The sequence below is a fragment of the Megalobrama amblycephala genome, linkage group LG24 (assembly GCF_018812025.1).
Source record: "Megalobrama amblycephala isolate DHTTF-2021 linkage group LG24, ASM1881202v1, whole genome shotgun sequence".
Classification (NCBI taxonomy): domain Eukaryota; kingdom Metazoa; phylum Chordata; class Actinopteri; order Cypriniformes; family Xenocyprididae; genus Megalobrama; species Megalobrama amblycephala.
The window spans coordinates 26,304,650-26,319,709 of NC_063067.1; the positions used below are offsets into that span (position 1 = coordinate 26,304,650).

The 15,060-nt window shown below is 35.5% G+C and overlaps 1 protein-coding gene across 1 annotated transcript in view; it reads right to left on the minus strand.

Moving 5' to 3' along the window:
- Positions 1 to 2,325: 2,325 nt before the first annotated feature.
- The window catches only part of LOC125260035 (ankyrin repeat and SAM domain-containing protein 1A-like), a 148,673-nt gene continuing 135,938 nt past the window's right edge, over positions 2,326 to 15,060 (minus strand). Inside the window, 2 exon segments of the mRNA XM_048178154.1 lie at positions 2,326 to 2,597; positions 10,443 to 10,531. Coding sequence (XP_048034111.1) covers positions 2,594 to 2,597; positions 10,443 to 10,531 — 93 coding nt within the window. The 3' untranslated portion in view covers positions 2,326 to 2,593.

The window sequence follows — 15,060 nt, forward strand, 5'->3', positions numbered from 1 at the left end:
CAAGAACTTGTCACTGTACATTTTACATTTAGACGTACAGCTTTGCTGCATCACACATTTAGTGTATTGTAGTGTACAGTAGTTTTACAGTAAAGATTTGCCATATGTACTGCAATATTGTTTACAGTTGTGCACAGCTCTACCCAAAGGGAGTTTATGTTTGTTGCAAATAAGGGTGTAATTTTTCTTTTGCACAATGCTGTGAACAAATTAGAATTGCAAAGAGCATATGCAGTAAAAATGTGAAACATACATATTCAGTGTCTTGTACTCAGTTACCTCACTCAATACAGTAATGTGTAACTTTACTGTATTTTTCAAATGGCTGTGCAAATAGTATATAGTGCTGTCTTGAGCATTTTCAGGTAGTGTCACCAAGATCTGACTTTTTTGCATTGGAAAACATTGACAGAGTAAACTGTCATAATGAAAACATGACAAAGCCATTTGACTATCTTGTTCATAAACAATGGTGTCAGGACTTTTCATCTTGATGACACTGACACTTTCATTGACACGAATACTTGCTTTTGAGGAATAACCTATCCATTTTGAGCAAGTGACACGCTTTTGCAGGTTATCAACTAGGTTTTGCAGTTTGCACTAATTGTTTTGAGAACTGCATTAACTGTTGTGCAAATGTAAATAGTGATGTGAGAAATGCACCAAAGCGACTGAGAAAAACTGTAAATCTTAAATACAAATAGACGTTTATGTGCAAGAACCTTCATTTGCAACGTTTTGCTAACGTAAAGTTTTGGATAAAAAAAATGACATGACACTGGATATCATCTCTTCATTTATTGGATGTACAATTATGAAAAATAATAATCATAAAAAAGACTGGAAGCCCAAGATTATTTACAATCGTTCTCTTTGATTCTGTGGCAAGGTCTCTCAGAGATACCATTGTCAGTCTCATGCTCACTTACACCATGATATGTTGAGCTTTAAAAAGACGTTCCTCTCTAGATATGACAAAAACATGACCAAAAAGTAAACAGGAAAAAAAATAAAAATAAAATACATACAGTACATACATATACATATATATAGAGAGAGAGAAAGATATCTATAAAAGCATAATCATTCAAGTATCAAAAGACAGACCACCCAGGATTACTTTACAATCCAATATTGTTTATATTTTAATCATTTAGCCATGAATATGATCAGAACTGTCACCGTTGTATTCGCTAATATGATTAGTTGTGCAAACACTGCGGCTGTTACAGGTGCTAGCATTAGCATCTGCCTGTATTTAGCACTGTACCCATTTTTAACGTACCATGTTAAAAATGAAGAAAAAAATCAAAATCAAAAGTACCAGACTTAAAATCCTTGTAAACTAGGGCTAAATGCATATAGGAATATTTCCCATCTAAACCTCATATTTATGCATTATTATCTACACAAAATATAAGCATGGGTTTGTCCATGATGGTATGAATATGCAAATTTAAATTTTTAAACCTTTTCATCTGTTTAATTATTATTTTATCGACATACCCTGCTTTCTGCAACTTAATAATTAAAAGGAAGGAGACAAATAGTTCCATTAAGAAACTCTACACATAAAAACAACTCGCTGTTGCTTGTAGTGTCACATTAACGTCATAATTTTGTATTAGAAATCACAGTATACATGTAAAAGTCACTACAAGTACCAAGATCAGGAGTGTACCATTCTCATGCCATCATAAAGTTATTAACTAATCATAATAGTGTACCATAAGAAGTCACAACACAGAGTATTTCCCATTAATCTGGCATCGAGTTTCTGCCTGTGACCTTCGTATGCCAGAACTTTCCTATTGAAACTCGTACCGTAGTTCACAATCCTTATGTTAGAATTGTCTTGTCCACATTGTTTAGTTTGACAGACATTTGTACTAAAGCCTGTCGGTCACGCGACTTGAAATACTGACAGTAAGAATCAAACATCTCAACTTACGGATGTATTGATCTGAATTAGACATCAAAAGACAAGACTGAACTCTCTAATCAGTGTTTTTGCTGAACTGGAATCAGTGTTTCTAACTTACTGGTTTTATTTTTTATGTTGTCAGACAAAATAAAAGCATCTACACTTTGTGAGATGAAAGACTATCAGTTTAGACGACAAAATCACAGACAAAACAGGAGTGTGTAGACTGTCGCTTCACAATAAAAATAAAACAAAACAACAGAAATCAAAGCAAAGACAACGTCAACACTGGCTCTTGTTAATCGGGCGAGAATACAGTGACTGCTGCGTGTTTCCAGTGTTTGAAAGTCTTTGAACACGTCTGAAATCTGATAAAAGCAAGATGTTTTTCAGAGGGAGAGGTTTTGTTAAGCGTGGGAGTGTTAAAATAGTGTATGAGCGGAGCAGCGGACGGTATATTTTTTTGTCTGTCTTTGGCTCGTGTGTTTAAGGTGAAAACCTGGTGCTGGATGGGAGGAGTTCACTGCAGGTGTGAGTAGTCTTCCCACGCTAACATATAACTATATAAACGCACATGCGCACACAAAATACAAGTGATGTTTCATCCACAGTCATGCTGTCATTGGCATCCCAACTTTCCTTTCTGTTTGGCATCCGACACAGTGGTCAGCTACAGGGAGACATACACACACAGGGATTAAAACAAATCAAACAAATAAAATGTGGGATCTGGTTAACATGCTAATACCATATACAACGGATATGAGAAAAGCAGGGAAGAGAAATGAAGGTGGAGAAAAGGAAGATGCTGTAGATCATTAGATCATTTTCCCCCACAAAATCTTCTCCCCTTTTGGACCTTAAAGATAAAAACTTGCCTGCCTGACGAGAATTCATACATTACCAGGTAGGATGCAGCCAACTGAATATTCTGCAATATTCTTGCGGAATATCCCGTTTCACTCAGAAACACATCAGATTAAAATGGGATGCAAATGACATTTCACTTTTTTTTTTTTTTTTTTTTTTTTTTTAAATTACGCATCACATATCATGTGATATAACTACATAAATTATATATGGTTCTTTTTGTGTTTTCAGTTAGCTTATAGTTAACATGCTAGACCCTTAAAGGGATAGTTCACCCAAAAAGGAAAATTTGATGTTTATCTGCTTACCCCCAGGGCATCCAAGATGTAGGTGACTTTGTTTCTTCAGTAGAACACATGATTTTTTAACTCCAACCGTTACCGTCTGTCAGCCGTATAATGTGGGTCAATGGGAACTTCTTTTATAAGAGTAAACAAAACATGCACAGACAAATCCAAATTAAACCCTGCGGCTCGTGACGACACCTTGATATCCTAAGACATGAAACGATCGGTTTGTGCGAGAAACCGAACAGTATTTATGTTATTTTTTTACCTCTTATACACCACTATTTCCAACTGCGTTCAGCACTCGCTCAGTGAGGTCTGATCACGCTCTGACAACGGTAGTGATGTCTCGCGCATAGGCTTCAATGAGAACGAGACATCACTGCCGTTGTCAGAGCACGATCAGACCTCACTAAGCAAATGCTGTACGCAGTTGGAAATAGTGGTGTATTAGAGGTAAAAACTGATATAGTGTTCGGTTTCTCGCACAAACTGATCGTTTCGTGTCTTAGGACATCAAGGTGTCGTCATGAGCCACAGGGTTTAATTTGGATTTGTCCAAGCAAGTTTTATTTACTCTTATAAAAGTAGTTCCCATTGACCCACATTATACGGCTGACAGACAGCAACGGTTGGAGTTAAAAATCATCATTTGTGTTCTACTGAAGAAACAAAGTCACCTACATCTTGGATGCCGTGGGGGTAAGCAGATAAACATCAAATATTCATTTTTGGGTGAACTATCCCTTTAAGACTGGAATAGACCACAACTTTTGCACAGATTTTTGCTGCGATTTAAAGACTGCAGATCTTCGAGAATAGTTGCTGAAGGTCAGAGCCAGTCTGCAGACTTTGGCCAGTCAAAATTGACATATTTCATAGAAAATCGCACAGTTTCCATCCAAAGTTGCAAATTTAACTTGTGTGCAAAATTGGAATATCGCATTAAACATTTGCAAATAAAGCAATGTTTCCATCCAGTGAGCCGAAGAGAACAAAATCGTCAAAATCGTCATCCTAATCATTTGTTAATGCATTCACTATTTCAATGAGCTCATTGTTTCTGCCTTAAATACATAGTTTAAATTAATAGATTGTTAGCAAACTGCGTGATTTGTATATGCACATTTCTGAAATTACATAACTTGCACAGTCACCTCTTGATAACAGATCACTCTAAATTGTAATGTTGACATGCATTTTCTGTAAAGCTGCTTTGAAACAATATGTATTGTAAAAAGCGGTATACAAATAAATGTTAATTGGAAATCAATTCATGGAAATTTACTCGGTAAATGTTTTCTATCATAGTTTATGCGCATGTTTTCTTATCGGATAAAAGTTTATCCAACTCAAACAAGCGCGTACATTTTTTTATGCAGATTTTTTGATTTTATGCACATCTTGCCATTTCAATCCAGCATTTTTTTTTATGCAATATCCCAAAATTCGCAACATAGGACACAGACTTTTTAGCTTCAAAATCTGAATCCATTTAGTCACTGGAGTTAAAACATGTTTAATATTTTGAGCTGATTTTGGAACACATTGTTTTAATTTGTTGCACGTCTTCTGGCAACAAGGTGCATATTTCTGTGCAAGTTTGTTGTGTTCGGAACGACTTGCAAGTCCTCAGTCCTTTAGTGTATGATAAGTTTCTGTAACCATTTACAAAGACAGCAAGTGTATGAAGCCTACCGTTTTAAAATCTGTTCCAATTTCAAAAGTTGTGTAGTGTATTCCAGCCTTTACTCCATGCAACCATATCAAACCATCATAACTTTGTGCTTTCAGTGTTAGATAAAGTAATGCTATGTTTTCTCTTCGAATTCTGTATTTAATTTTAAGAGGGTATACTTTTTCTACACACCTCTGACTCTGAAAAGATGCCGCATTTTGTATGTATAATGGCTGATACAAAGTATAGTTGACTGTTGTCCGAGGCGAAATATTTCCTGCTGGTTTCATGCGTCTCCATGACCATTTTCTCAGATGATTACTGTACATAATTTCAATTGAAATGATACATTTTCATGTCTATAGTATGTATTTATTTATGCTCTGCTTCACCCACATCAGGCTTTATTTTGTGATAATGACCAGCAGACTTGTCTATAATGGGTGCGTCTCAATCAACTCCCTAGGTCATGAATCAGTATATCATGTACATGAATTCAGGCTCTGGTAAGGACAGCAAGGACCCTGACTCACTACACATTGGGACACTAATGGTGACATGACAGCATCCTCGTACAACGTCATTATGTGTGGTGAGTTGGCACATGTGATTTATGTTTAGCGCTTCTGAACATTCGTTAAGCGAACACAGTGAGCATCGATGCTCCCTGGTTTTCACAGTGCATTGTGGGAGTTTTTAGGGAGCCAATGTTTCAGTGCACTAGAAGGATTTTGTGATTCAAACAGCCCTTAAAATGGTCGACTCCTTGATCAGTGCCTTGACTACTGAACTAGGGAGCTGACTTAGACTAATTATGTGATCAGCTACAAAAGGATGAAGCTACATTGATTATTAGGCATTACAAACGGTGAGCCCTTGGGGTCCAAAGGGATAGGATTTTGAGGAGAGAACTGAATATTGCGCAACAACAGAAGAAGCAGACTGACATAAAGCGAAAATGAGAAAACTTTCAGGACGAAGAGAGAACAGCATGCAATATACAGAGATGTTAGACTGGATGAGATGATGATCATAGATCAATAAATATAATGCATATTTACTCATTGATACTGAACTAATTCTGTCATCTCTGTATAACTGTCCTTACTGTAAAAGGATACAACAAATAAAAATGGCTGCCAGTGTGTCATCATGAAAGCCCATTTCAGCCAGACAAAGAAAATAATGCTTGTGTAAACGATAATTATGATTTACCCTAAATACAGGGAGTGCAGAATTATTAGGCAAGTTGATTTTCTGATCATATTTTTTTCCCAAGCACATTTTACCAATTCCAATCCACATCAATCTTAATAACTACTATTAATATTGTTTTTAATCATTTATAAGTGATATATAATTGTTCATGAAGGCTGGAAATGAAAAATGCCTTATATTCAGGTGTGCAGAATTATTAGGCAAGTTTTCTTTTACAGGCAAAATGAGCCAAAAAAGAGATTTAACTCAGACTGAAAAGTCAAAAATTATTAAATACTCATGAGAAGGACGCAATACTAATGCAATACTAGAAATTGCAAAGTTAAAGCATGACCAAGGGACAGCAAAATGCTCATTGGGTCAGCGGGGTCAGACAAAAACAGGTGGAAAAGAAAAGACACATGTTAACTGCAAAATAATTAAGAATTATGTGTGAAACCATCAGGAACCCTTTAGTCTCCAGCGCCACCATTTTCCAGAACTGCAACCTACCTGGAGTCTCCAGAAGTACAAGGTCTCAGGATCTCAGAGACTTAGGTTAGCTAAAGAATCCTAAAAAATGACCCGCACTTGATAAGAATCACAAGCTGAAGTGTTATAAAATACATGAAGACTGGGTTTTTATAGGCCTTATAAACCGACAGCTTGAGAGTGACTCCTGAAGGACCAGCACCACATCCTCTTGTACCACTGTTTGAAGAATTTATCTTCCAGAATCTGGCAGTAAGTTTTGGAAGATCATTTTTAGTCCATCTCTGCAAGACAGACATTTCAGGATAAGAGATGGACTAAAAGTGAACTCAAACACCTTACTGCCAGATTCTGGATAAATTCTTCAAACAGTGGTACAAGAGGATGTGGTGCTGGTCCATCAGGAGTCATTCTCAAGCTGTCTGTCTATAAGCCCTATTAAAACCCAGTCTTCATGTATTTTATAACACTTCAGCTTGTGATTCTTATCAAGTGCAGGTCATTTTTTAGGATTCTTTAGCTAACCTAAGTCTCTGAGATCCTAACACCTTGCACTTCTGGAGACTCCAGGTAGGTTGCAGCTCTGGAAAATGGTGGCGCTGGAGACTAAAGGGTTCCTGATGGTTTCACACTTAATTCTTCACCTTAATTCTTAATTATTTTGCAGTTAACATGTGTCTTTTCTTTTCCACCTGTTTTTGTCTGACCCCGCTGACCCAATGACCATTTTGCTGTCCCTTGGTCATGCTTTAACTTTGCAATTTCTAGTATTGCATTAGTATTGCGTCCTTCTCATGAGTATTTAATAATTTTTGACTTTTCAGTCTGAGTTAAATCTCTTTTTTGGCTCATTTTGCCTGTAAAAGAAAACTTGCCTAATAATTCTGCACACCTGAATATAAGGCATTTTTCATTTCCAGCCTTCATGAACAATTATATATCACTTATAAATGATTAAAAACAATATTAATAGTAGTTATTAAGATTGATGTGGATTGGAATTGGTAAAATGTGCTTGGGAAAAAAATATGATCAGAAAATCAACTTGCCTAATAATTCTGCACTCCCTGTATACCTTAGTATGACCTTAGTATTTTACAACTTTGACTTTTTATCAAAGTTATGAAATACTACAGTCATAATTATAAGATAATTATTAGGTTAAAAAGTAAATTATGCGATAAGAGGCCGTAAGTGAGATAAAAATTCATCATTTTGACAAAAAGTCATTATGAATTTCGATTGGTCAATTTCAACTTATTTCATAATTATCACTTTTTATCTCATAATTTCAACTTTCAATATAATTTATGGTTTAGTATATCAAAATAATTACAAGAAGCCGAAGTTATCAATTTAAACTTTTTATATCATAATAATTTAGTATGTCAATTTCAACTTGGTCATAATTATGACATAAAAAGTAAATTATGACATTTCGACTTCTCATAATTATGGCATACTACCTAATAAATTTGATATAAAAGCTAAAATTATGAGACAAAAAGTAATAATTATGAGATATGTCAATTATGATTTATGAGTGTCAGATGGGCTTCCTGTATCATCATAATATATGCAGTGACATTTAGTTTTCCCCCGATATATAGTATTTGTAAATGCACCCATTATTTACATGATCGCATGAGAATTTTTAAGGCTTGTGAAGAATATATGAACATAATTCCACCTTTACATCCCTAAGACAAGAAAACAAAAGACAAAACAGCATTTCTAAACCAAAATGGCATTTGATCTTGTACGAAGCCACATTTACTACAACACTGGTTTTAGTCTCCTTGTGCATGTGACACCTGATAAAGTCTATAATGAGCAGTCGATGTTACATTTTACTTTGATTCCTTGACAGAAGACACATTTTTAGCAGGCAATCTCCTCAGACACCTCTTTGTGATTTGGTTCAGACATTTAGGCCCAGCCTGGTCTGCTAACTCAGACTTAAGACAACACATCATATCACAGTGCTAAACGCAAATCCATATACTGGCAGCAAAATTACATTTACAGTGAGGTACTTCAATCCCAATTCAATTATCTTCTAATGTACTGAAGGAAGCTTCTGCCAGCTGTCTAAAATCCCATCTGGATGTTAGGATGGACAGAATGTATAGCATCTATTAGATGTGCATAGTAACATAACAGGAATAATAATAATCCATTTTATAATCCGATGCGATAATAATCCGTCCTTGCAGTCCATACTAACATTTTTAGATGCCATTAAGTAAGCTAAAAAAAAAAAAAAAAAAAAACCCAAACAACTGCAAACAGTGCTTAACATCTGATATTCCACTCGCACTTTCCATGAAAACGGGTACAAAATGGGGCCTAAAACTTAAAGTGAAGTCATTTTTTCTTTGTAGCAAAAGGAAAGGAGGTGCTTAACCTTCATAAAATGAATTCCTAAATGTTGGGACTTTTGATTGCAGTTAAAAAAAAAAAAAACTGATTTATGTGAATTGTGTGCTTTTTTTTTTAAGAAATAAAATAAATTACATTAATAAAAAAATTAAAAAAAATTATATATATATATATATATATATATATATATATATATATATATATATATATATAATATATATAATATATATATATATATATATATATATATATATATATAAATAAATAAACATTCCGCTTAATTAAGCCTAACTCAGTAGGTGCTGGCTAAGTTTTGGTTTGTAGTTATTCATAAACTAACTTACCATAAGTTGAAGAAATATATTTGTTTGATTTTTTTTTTTTTTCTTACAATAACTTTGGTAACAGGGTTGAACAGTTGAAGTTGACAAATACAGTCAATAATAATTTGAAAAAAAGAAAAGAAAATTAGATGATTTACTCTTTCCCCATAATGCTGTATAAAAGCTCCAAATGATGTAACAATTTTATGAAAAAATATATATATTTTTTTTAATATAGAGTAAACTCAAATTGTGGGACACAGCTAAATATGTTTTATGATCATTAATTAATATAATTATGTAATTAAGTAACAATTAATTATTTTAAATTGTATTATTATTATTATTATTATTATTATAGTAGTAGTAGTAGTAGTAATCATTAATAATTATTACTATGGATGCTGCCGAAAAGGTCAAGACCTCTCTTTCCATTTTCCTTTTATGTTATTTTTATGTTAGATAACAGTTCATCTAACATGTTTATTAGTTCCACGTCAAAATAATGTAATTTGTGCCAAAAATTACAGGACATCATATGTACCATATTCATGGAAAGTGCCTTTAACGTAATCCTTGGCTGTGTTTTTTTTTGTTTTGTTTTTTGATGCTACATGTTTAGTGAAGTCCAGGCATTTTAGCTCAAACTGAAGAGGAGGAAGAGGAAGTCTTGATCAGTGTCTCATTGTGGTCGATGCCTGGATGAGACGAGCACCACAGAAGGGAGGAAAAGAAAGAAAAAACTAGTTAAGCGAAAAAACTGTCAGTGTGAATGGTGGAGGGAGAGTCCTTTGAGCAGAATGGAGTAGGAAATATTAGTTTCTTCACATTTGAAACAGGAAGGTTAAATGACAGTATTGATGAGATGTTCTGGTCCTCAGCACTTATACTTTGGTTTCAGGCCAGTTATGATACGACTAACAGGCTCCTAAACTGGGCGGCATAACTTAAAGGGCTACAACAGGACAGAGAATCGTGAGAACGGTGGGAAATGTGTTTGAGTAAGATTGGAGGTTTGTTTCAGCCGAGTAAGGCCTCAGGAAAGGGTTGTTGGACAGCCAGAGCAGAACTAGGCTTCAGGACTGTGCGAGACAGACGGAGAAGAAAAGGGTGAATGGATAGGTGGCTTCCGTGTGGAGGAGAATAAGGTGGAAGGAGTTCGGTCATGTTGGCAAGGGGAGGTCAGAGTCTATCTAGAGAGTGAAGGCACAGAGCAAAAGGAAAAGGTGTGAGGGGGCGGGACGTGGAGGAGAGGAACGTCCAATCAGAATATGGTGGTCTCGTACTTGGTGCTGACGGTGCGCTTGGGATCTTTGGAGTCCATGATCCAGGTCGCACTGCTCTGACTGTGAGCGTCCACATCCAGCGCTTCCACCTGAAAGAGCAGGGCGGAAGACATGTAAAGAGCTTTGAAGAGCTGTCAGTACCACCTCAGGCTATCATTTAGCTTTATGAAACACTAGCTCCTCTCACTAGACATACGTTTATGAGAGATTTGGGTCAGGTTTCCTTCACAGGAATATTACTGCTTCTAAATGAGACCTAAAGCTTTTAAAGGAATATTCTTGGTTGAAAACAACATTTAAATTTGTCAAAATCTACAAAATCTACAATTCCTTTAAAAATGATTAAAAATAGAAAATCCGCAGTGACTTGAAGGAACCCCATGTTACATCTAAATACACTACAGTTTGGGATTGGTAAGATTTTTAAATGTTTTTGAAAGAAGCCTCTTTTGCTCACCAAGGTGGCATTTATTTGATCAGAAATACAGTAAAAACTGTGATATTGTGAAATATTTTTTACACTTTAAAACGACTATTTCTATATGGATGTATTGTAAAATGTAATTTATTCATGTGATCAAAGCTGAATTTGCAGCATCCTTACTCTAGTCTTCAGTGTCACATGATCCTTCAGAAATCATTCTAATATGATGATTTGATGCTCAAGAAACATTTCTGATTATTATCAAATGTAAAAAAAAAAAAAATGGTAAGACTTTGGTATGGGGAACACATTCACTATTAACTACGACTTTTGCCTCAAACTCTTAAAGGGGCTAATTGTAAGATTTTTACTTTAATAAAGCATAAAAATACCCCGATATGTTTGCAGATATTTAGGAAACATGCTGAGTTCACCTACTTGTTCCTCAGAAAAACAATGCTACAGCCAGATATTCTACTTTGAAAATGTGCATTCCATGTCAGAATGTCTGTCTTTGTTTTGGTCTGTGTGAAACGTGTGCTGCCAGTTTATCCAATAAACTATTTCGACATCACAGGTTGCCAGTTGGCGGAAAACACCATGTATTGCAACCATGGAAACAACAAACCTGAGGCTAAAATGCCTCTGCATCCATCTATAAATCTCTACGAACGACAGCATATTAAAACAGATAAATCAACTCCTCAGCTTACAGTGTGTAAGTCTCCTCAGCTTTCATTGTGAATTGTTGCTGGCAACCGCATCTTTGAACGAGGGGGTGGGCCAAACAATATTTTGAATCTGGACTGCAGTACCTATTTTGAACACTGGGTGTCATTATTACATAGCGGACCTTTAAAGGGTTAGTTCACCCAAAAATGAAAATTCTGTCATATATTACTCACCCTCATGTCGTTCCACACCCGTAAGACCTTCGATGATCTTCGGAACACAAATTAAGATATTTTGGTTGAAATCTGATGGCTTCATGAGGCCTGCATAGCCAGCAATGACATTTCCTCTCTCAAGATCCATAAAGGTACTAAAAACATATTTAAATCAGTTCATGTGAGTACAGTGGTTCAATATTAATATTATAAAGCGACGAGAATATTTTTGGTGCACCAAAAAAAAAACAAAATAACGACTTATTTAGTGATGGCCGATTTCAAAACACTGCTTAAGGAAGATTCGGAGCATCATGAATCAACGTATCGAATCGTGATTCAGATCGTGTGTCAAACTGTCAAACTGCTGAAATCACGTGACTTTGGCGCTCCGAACAGCTGATTCGACACACTGATTCATTATGCTCCGAATCTTCCTGAAGCAGTGTTTTGAAATCGGCCATCACTAAATAATTTGTTATTTTGTTTTTTTTTTGGCGCACCAAAATTATTCTCGTCGCTTTATAATATTAATATTGAACCACTGTACTCACATGAACTGATTTAAATATGTTTTTAGTACCTTTATGGATCTTGAGAGAGGAAATGTCATTGCTCCCTATGCAAGCCTCACAGAGCCATCGGATTTCAACACAAATGTCTCAATTTGTGTTACGAAGATTAACGAAGGTCTTATGGGTTTGGAACGGCATGAGCGTGAGCAATAAATGACAATTTTTTATTTTGGGTGAACTAACCCTTTAATTCATTGCTTATTAATAGTTAGTAAGGTAGTTGTTGTAGCATTTAAGTTTAGGTATTGGTTTGGATTTAGGGATGTAGAATATGGTCATGCAGATTAAAGCATTAATATGTACTTTATAAGTACTAATAAACAGCCAATATGCAAGCTAAGCAACTAGTTAACAGTGAGAATTGTTCCCCATACCAAAGTGTTACCAAAAAACAGCTGATGCTTCATATTTTTGTGGAAACCGTGATACATTTTTTTCAGGATTTTTTGAGGAACAGAACAGCATTTATTTGAAATTAAAGTCTTTTTAATCATATAGGTTAGTTTAGAGACAGAAATGTATGTAATCTATGGTGTGGATTATTAAAAAAAAGAAGAAAAGAAAAAGCCGCAAGATGTAGCGCTCACAGCCTCAGTTGAATGTGTGCTTCCTCAGAGCACCAGCAGGGGGCTTCACAGCACTATAAGTATTTGTCATCATAGCACTGGTAAAAAAAAGATCAGTTACACTACAGCAAAAGTGGACTAGATATGGATCTGCCAGAAAAGTCATAGAAAGAGAGGAACCATGGGAATTGGAGCTATTGAAGTGACAAGGTGAATAAAGGACGAGCTGGATGAAGGAAAGATGGAAACTGAGCAATGGAAAGTGTAAAGAATGAGAACAAGAATACAGCAAGGTGAAGCTGAATTGAGAGGATGAAACCAAAGAAACATCTAAACATTAAGCAGTGACTGGACTACAAATGCAGACACAGACAGACAGATCATTTCGCTTTAGGACTCAGCAGTGGGTTGAGATGCGTTTTCTTTTTTTTAACGATTGATCCATCATCAATTTGGCAGAAAATAGAACATCTAACTTTCAAATATAGAACAGAGTACTATAATGGTCCCACTTTATATTAAGTGTCTTTAACTACTACTAACATTTTAATTAATCATTTGATACAATGCACTTATTGTGTACAAACATGTACTTATATTATAATTACCTGCATGTAATTACATCTGTAATTAATTTCTGTAATTGCATCTATTACTGTTAACTTCCCTTTTACACCTTAACCCACTCTTAAACGTACCCATACCACCAAACCTGTCCCTAACCTTACCCATATCCACCGCAATAGCAGCACAAGTACAATACAATATGAACTAGTGCTGTCAAAATTATTGCGCTAACGAATGTGATTATTTTTTTCAGTTTACCTTGTTAAAAATATTTCACGCAATTAACGCAGCATCTGTTTTTTTAATCATAAATTGGCTAGCGCTACATTATATAATCACGCTCTTAGTAGCGCAAGTGCTTTTAAACCATTCAAGCGCCACAAGACGAACGAGAACGCGCTGTCTGTGAATGTGTCTTGTGTGACACACAAAATGCCCATTTTGTCGAGTATCCTCATAAGACATTCATATAACATTTTAAAGGTGCCCTAGAACTTTTTTTAAAAAGATGTAATATAAGTCTAAGGTGTCCCCTGAATGTGTCTGTGAAGTTTCAGCTCAAAATACCCCATAGATTTTTTTAAATTCATTTTTTTAACTGCCTATTTTGGGGCATCATTATAAATGAGCCGATTCAGGGCTACTGGCCCTTTAATTCTCGTGCTCCACGCCCACGGAGCTCGCGCTTGCCTTGAACAGTGCTTAAACAAAGTTTACACAGCTAAATAACCCTCAAATGGATCTTTACAAAGTGTTCGTCATGCATGCGGCATGCATGCGTCGGATTATGTGAGTATTGTATACTGTTATATTGTTTACATTTGATTCTGAATGAATTTGAGGCTGTGCTCCGTGGCTAACGGCTAATGCTACACTGTTGGAGAGATTTATAAAGAATGAAGTTGTGTTTATGCATTTTACAGACTGCAAGTGTTTAAAAATTAAAATAGCGACGGCTCTTGTCTCTGTGAATACAGTAAGAAACGATGGTAACTTTAACCACATTTAACAGTACATTAGCAACATGCTAACGAAACATTTAGAAAGACAATTTACAAATATCACTAAAAATATCATGATATCATGGATCATGTCAGTTATTGTTGCTCCATCTGCCATTTTTCGCTATTGTTCTTGCTTGTTTACCTGTTCTGTTGATTCACCTGTGCAGATCCAGACGTTCTGCCCTTGTCTAATGCCTTTCATAATGTTGGGAACATGGGCTAGCATATGCAAATATTGGGGCGTACACCCCGACTGTTATGTAACAGTCGGTGTTATGTTGAGATTCGCCTGTTCTTCGGAGGTCTTTTAAACAAATGAGATTTATATAAGGAGGAGGAAACAATGGAGTTTGAGACTCACTGTATGTCATTTCCATGTACTGATTTCTTCTTTTTCATTCGAGGGCACCTTTAAATGAACTTAACGAGTTGTGAGAAAATGAGATGAGCCTAATAAATGTTGAAATTGATAGCTTTCAGTTATACTGTTATGTTGAATGTCTATAATTAATGTTTAAAAAATATCAATTTCATAGAGACATCAATAGCAGTATTAGTATCAGTGATACTGGCCTTCATTCATAAAAAGATGCAA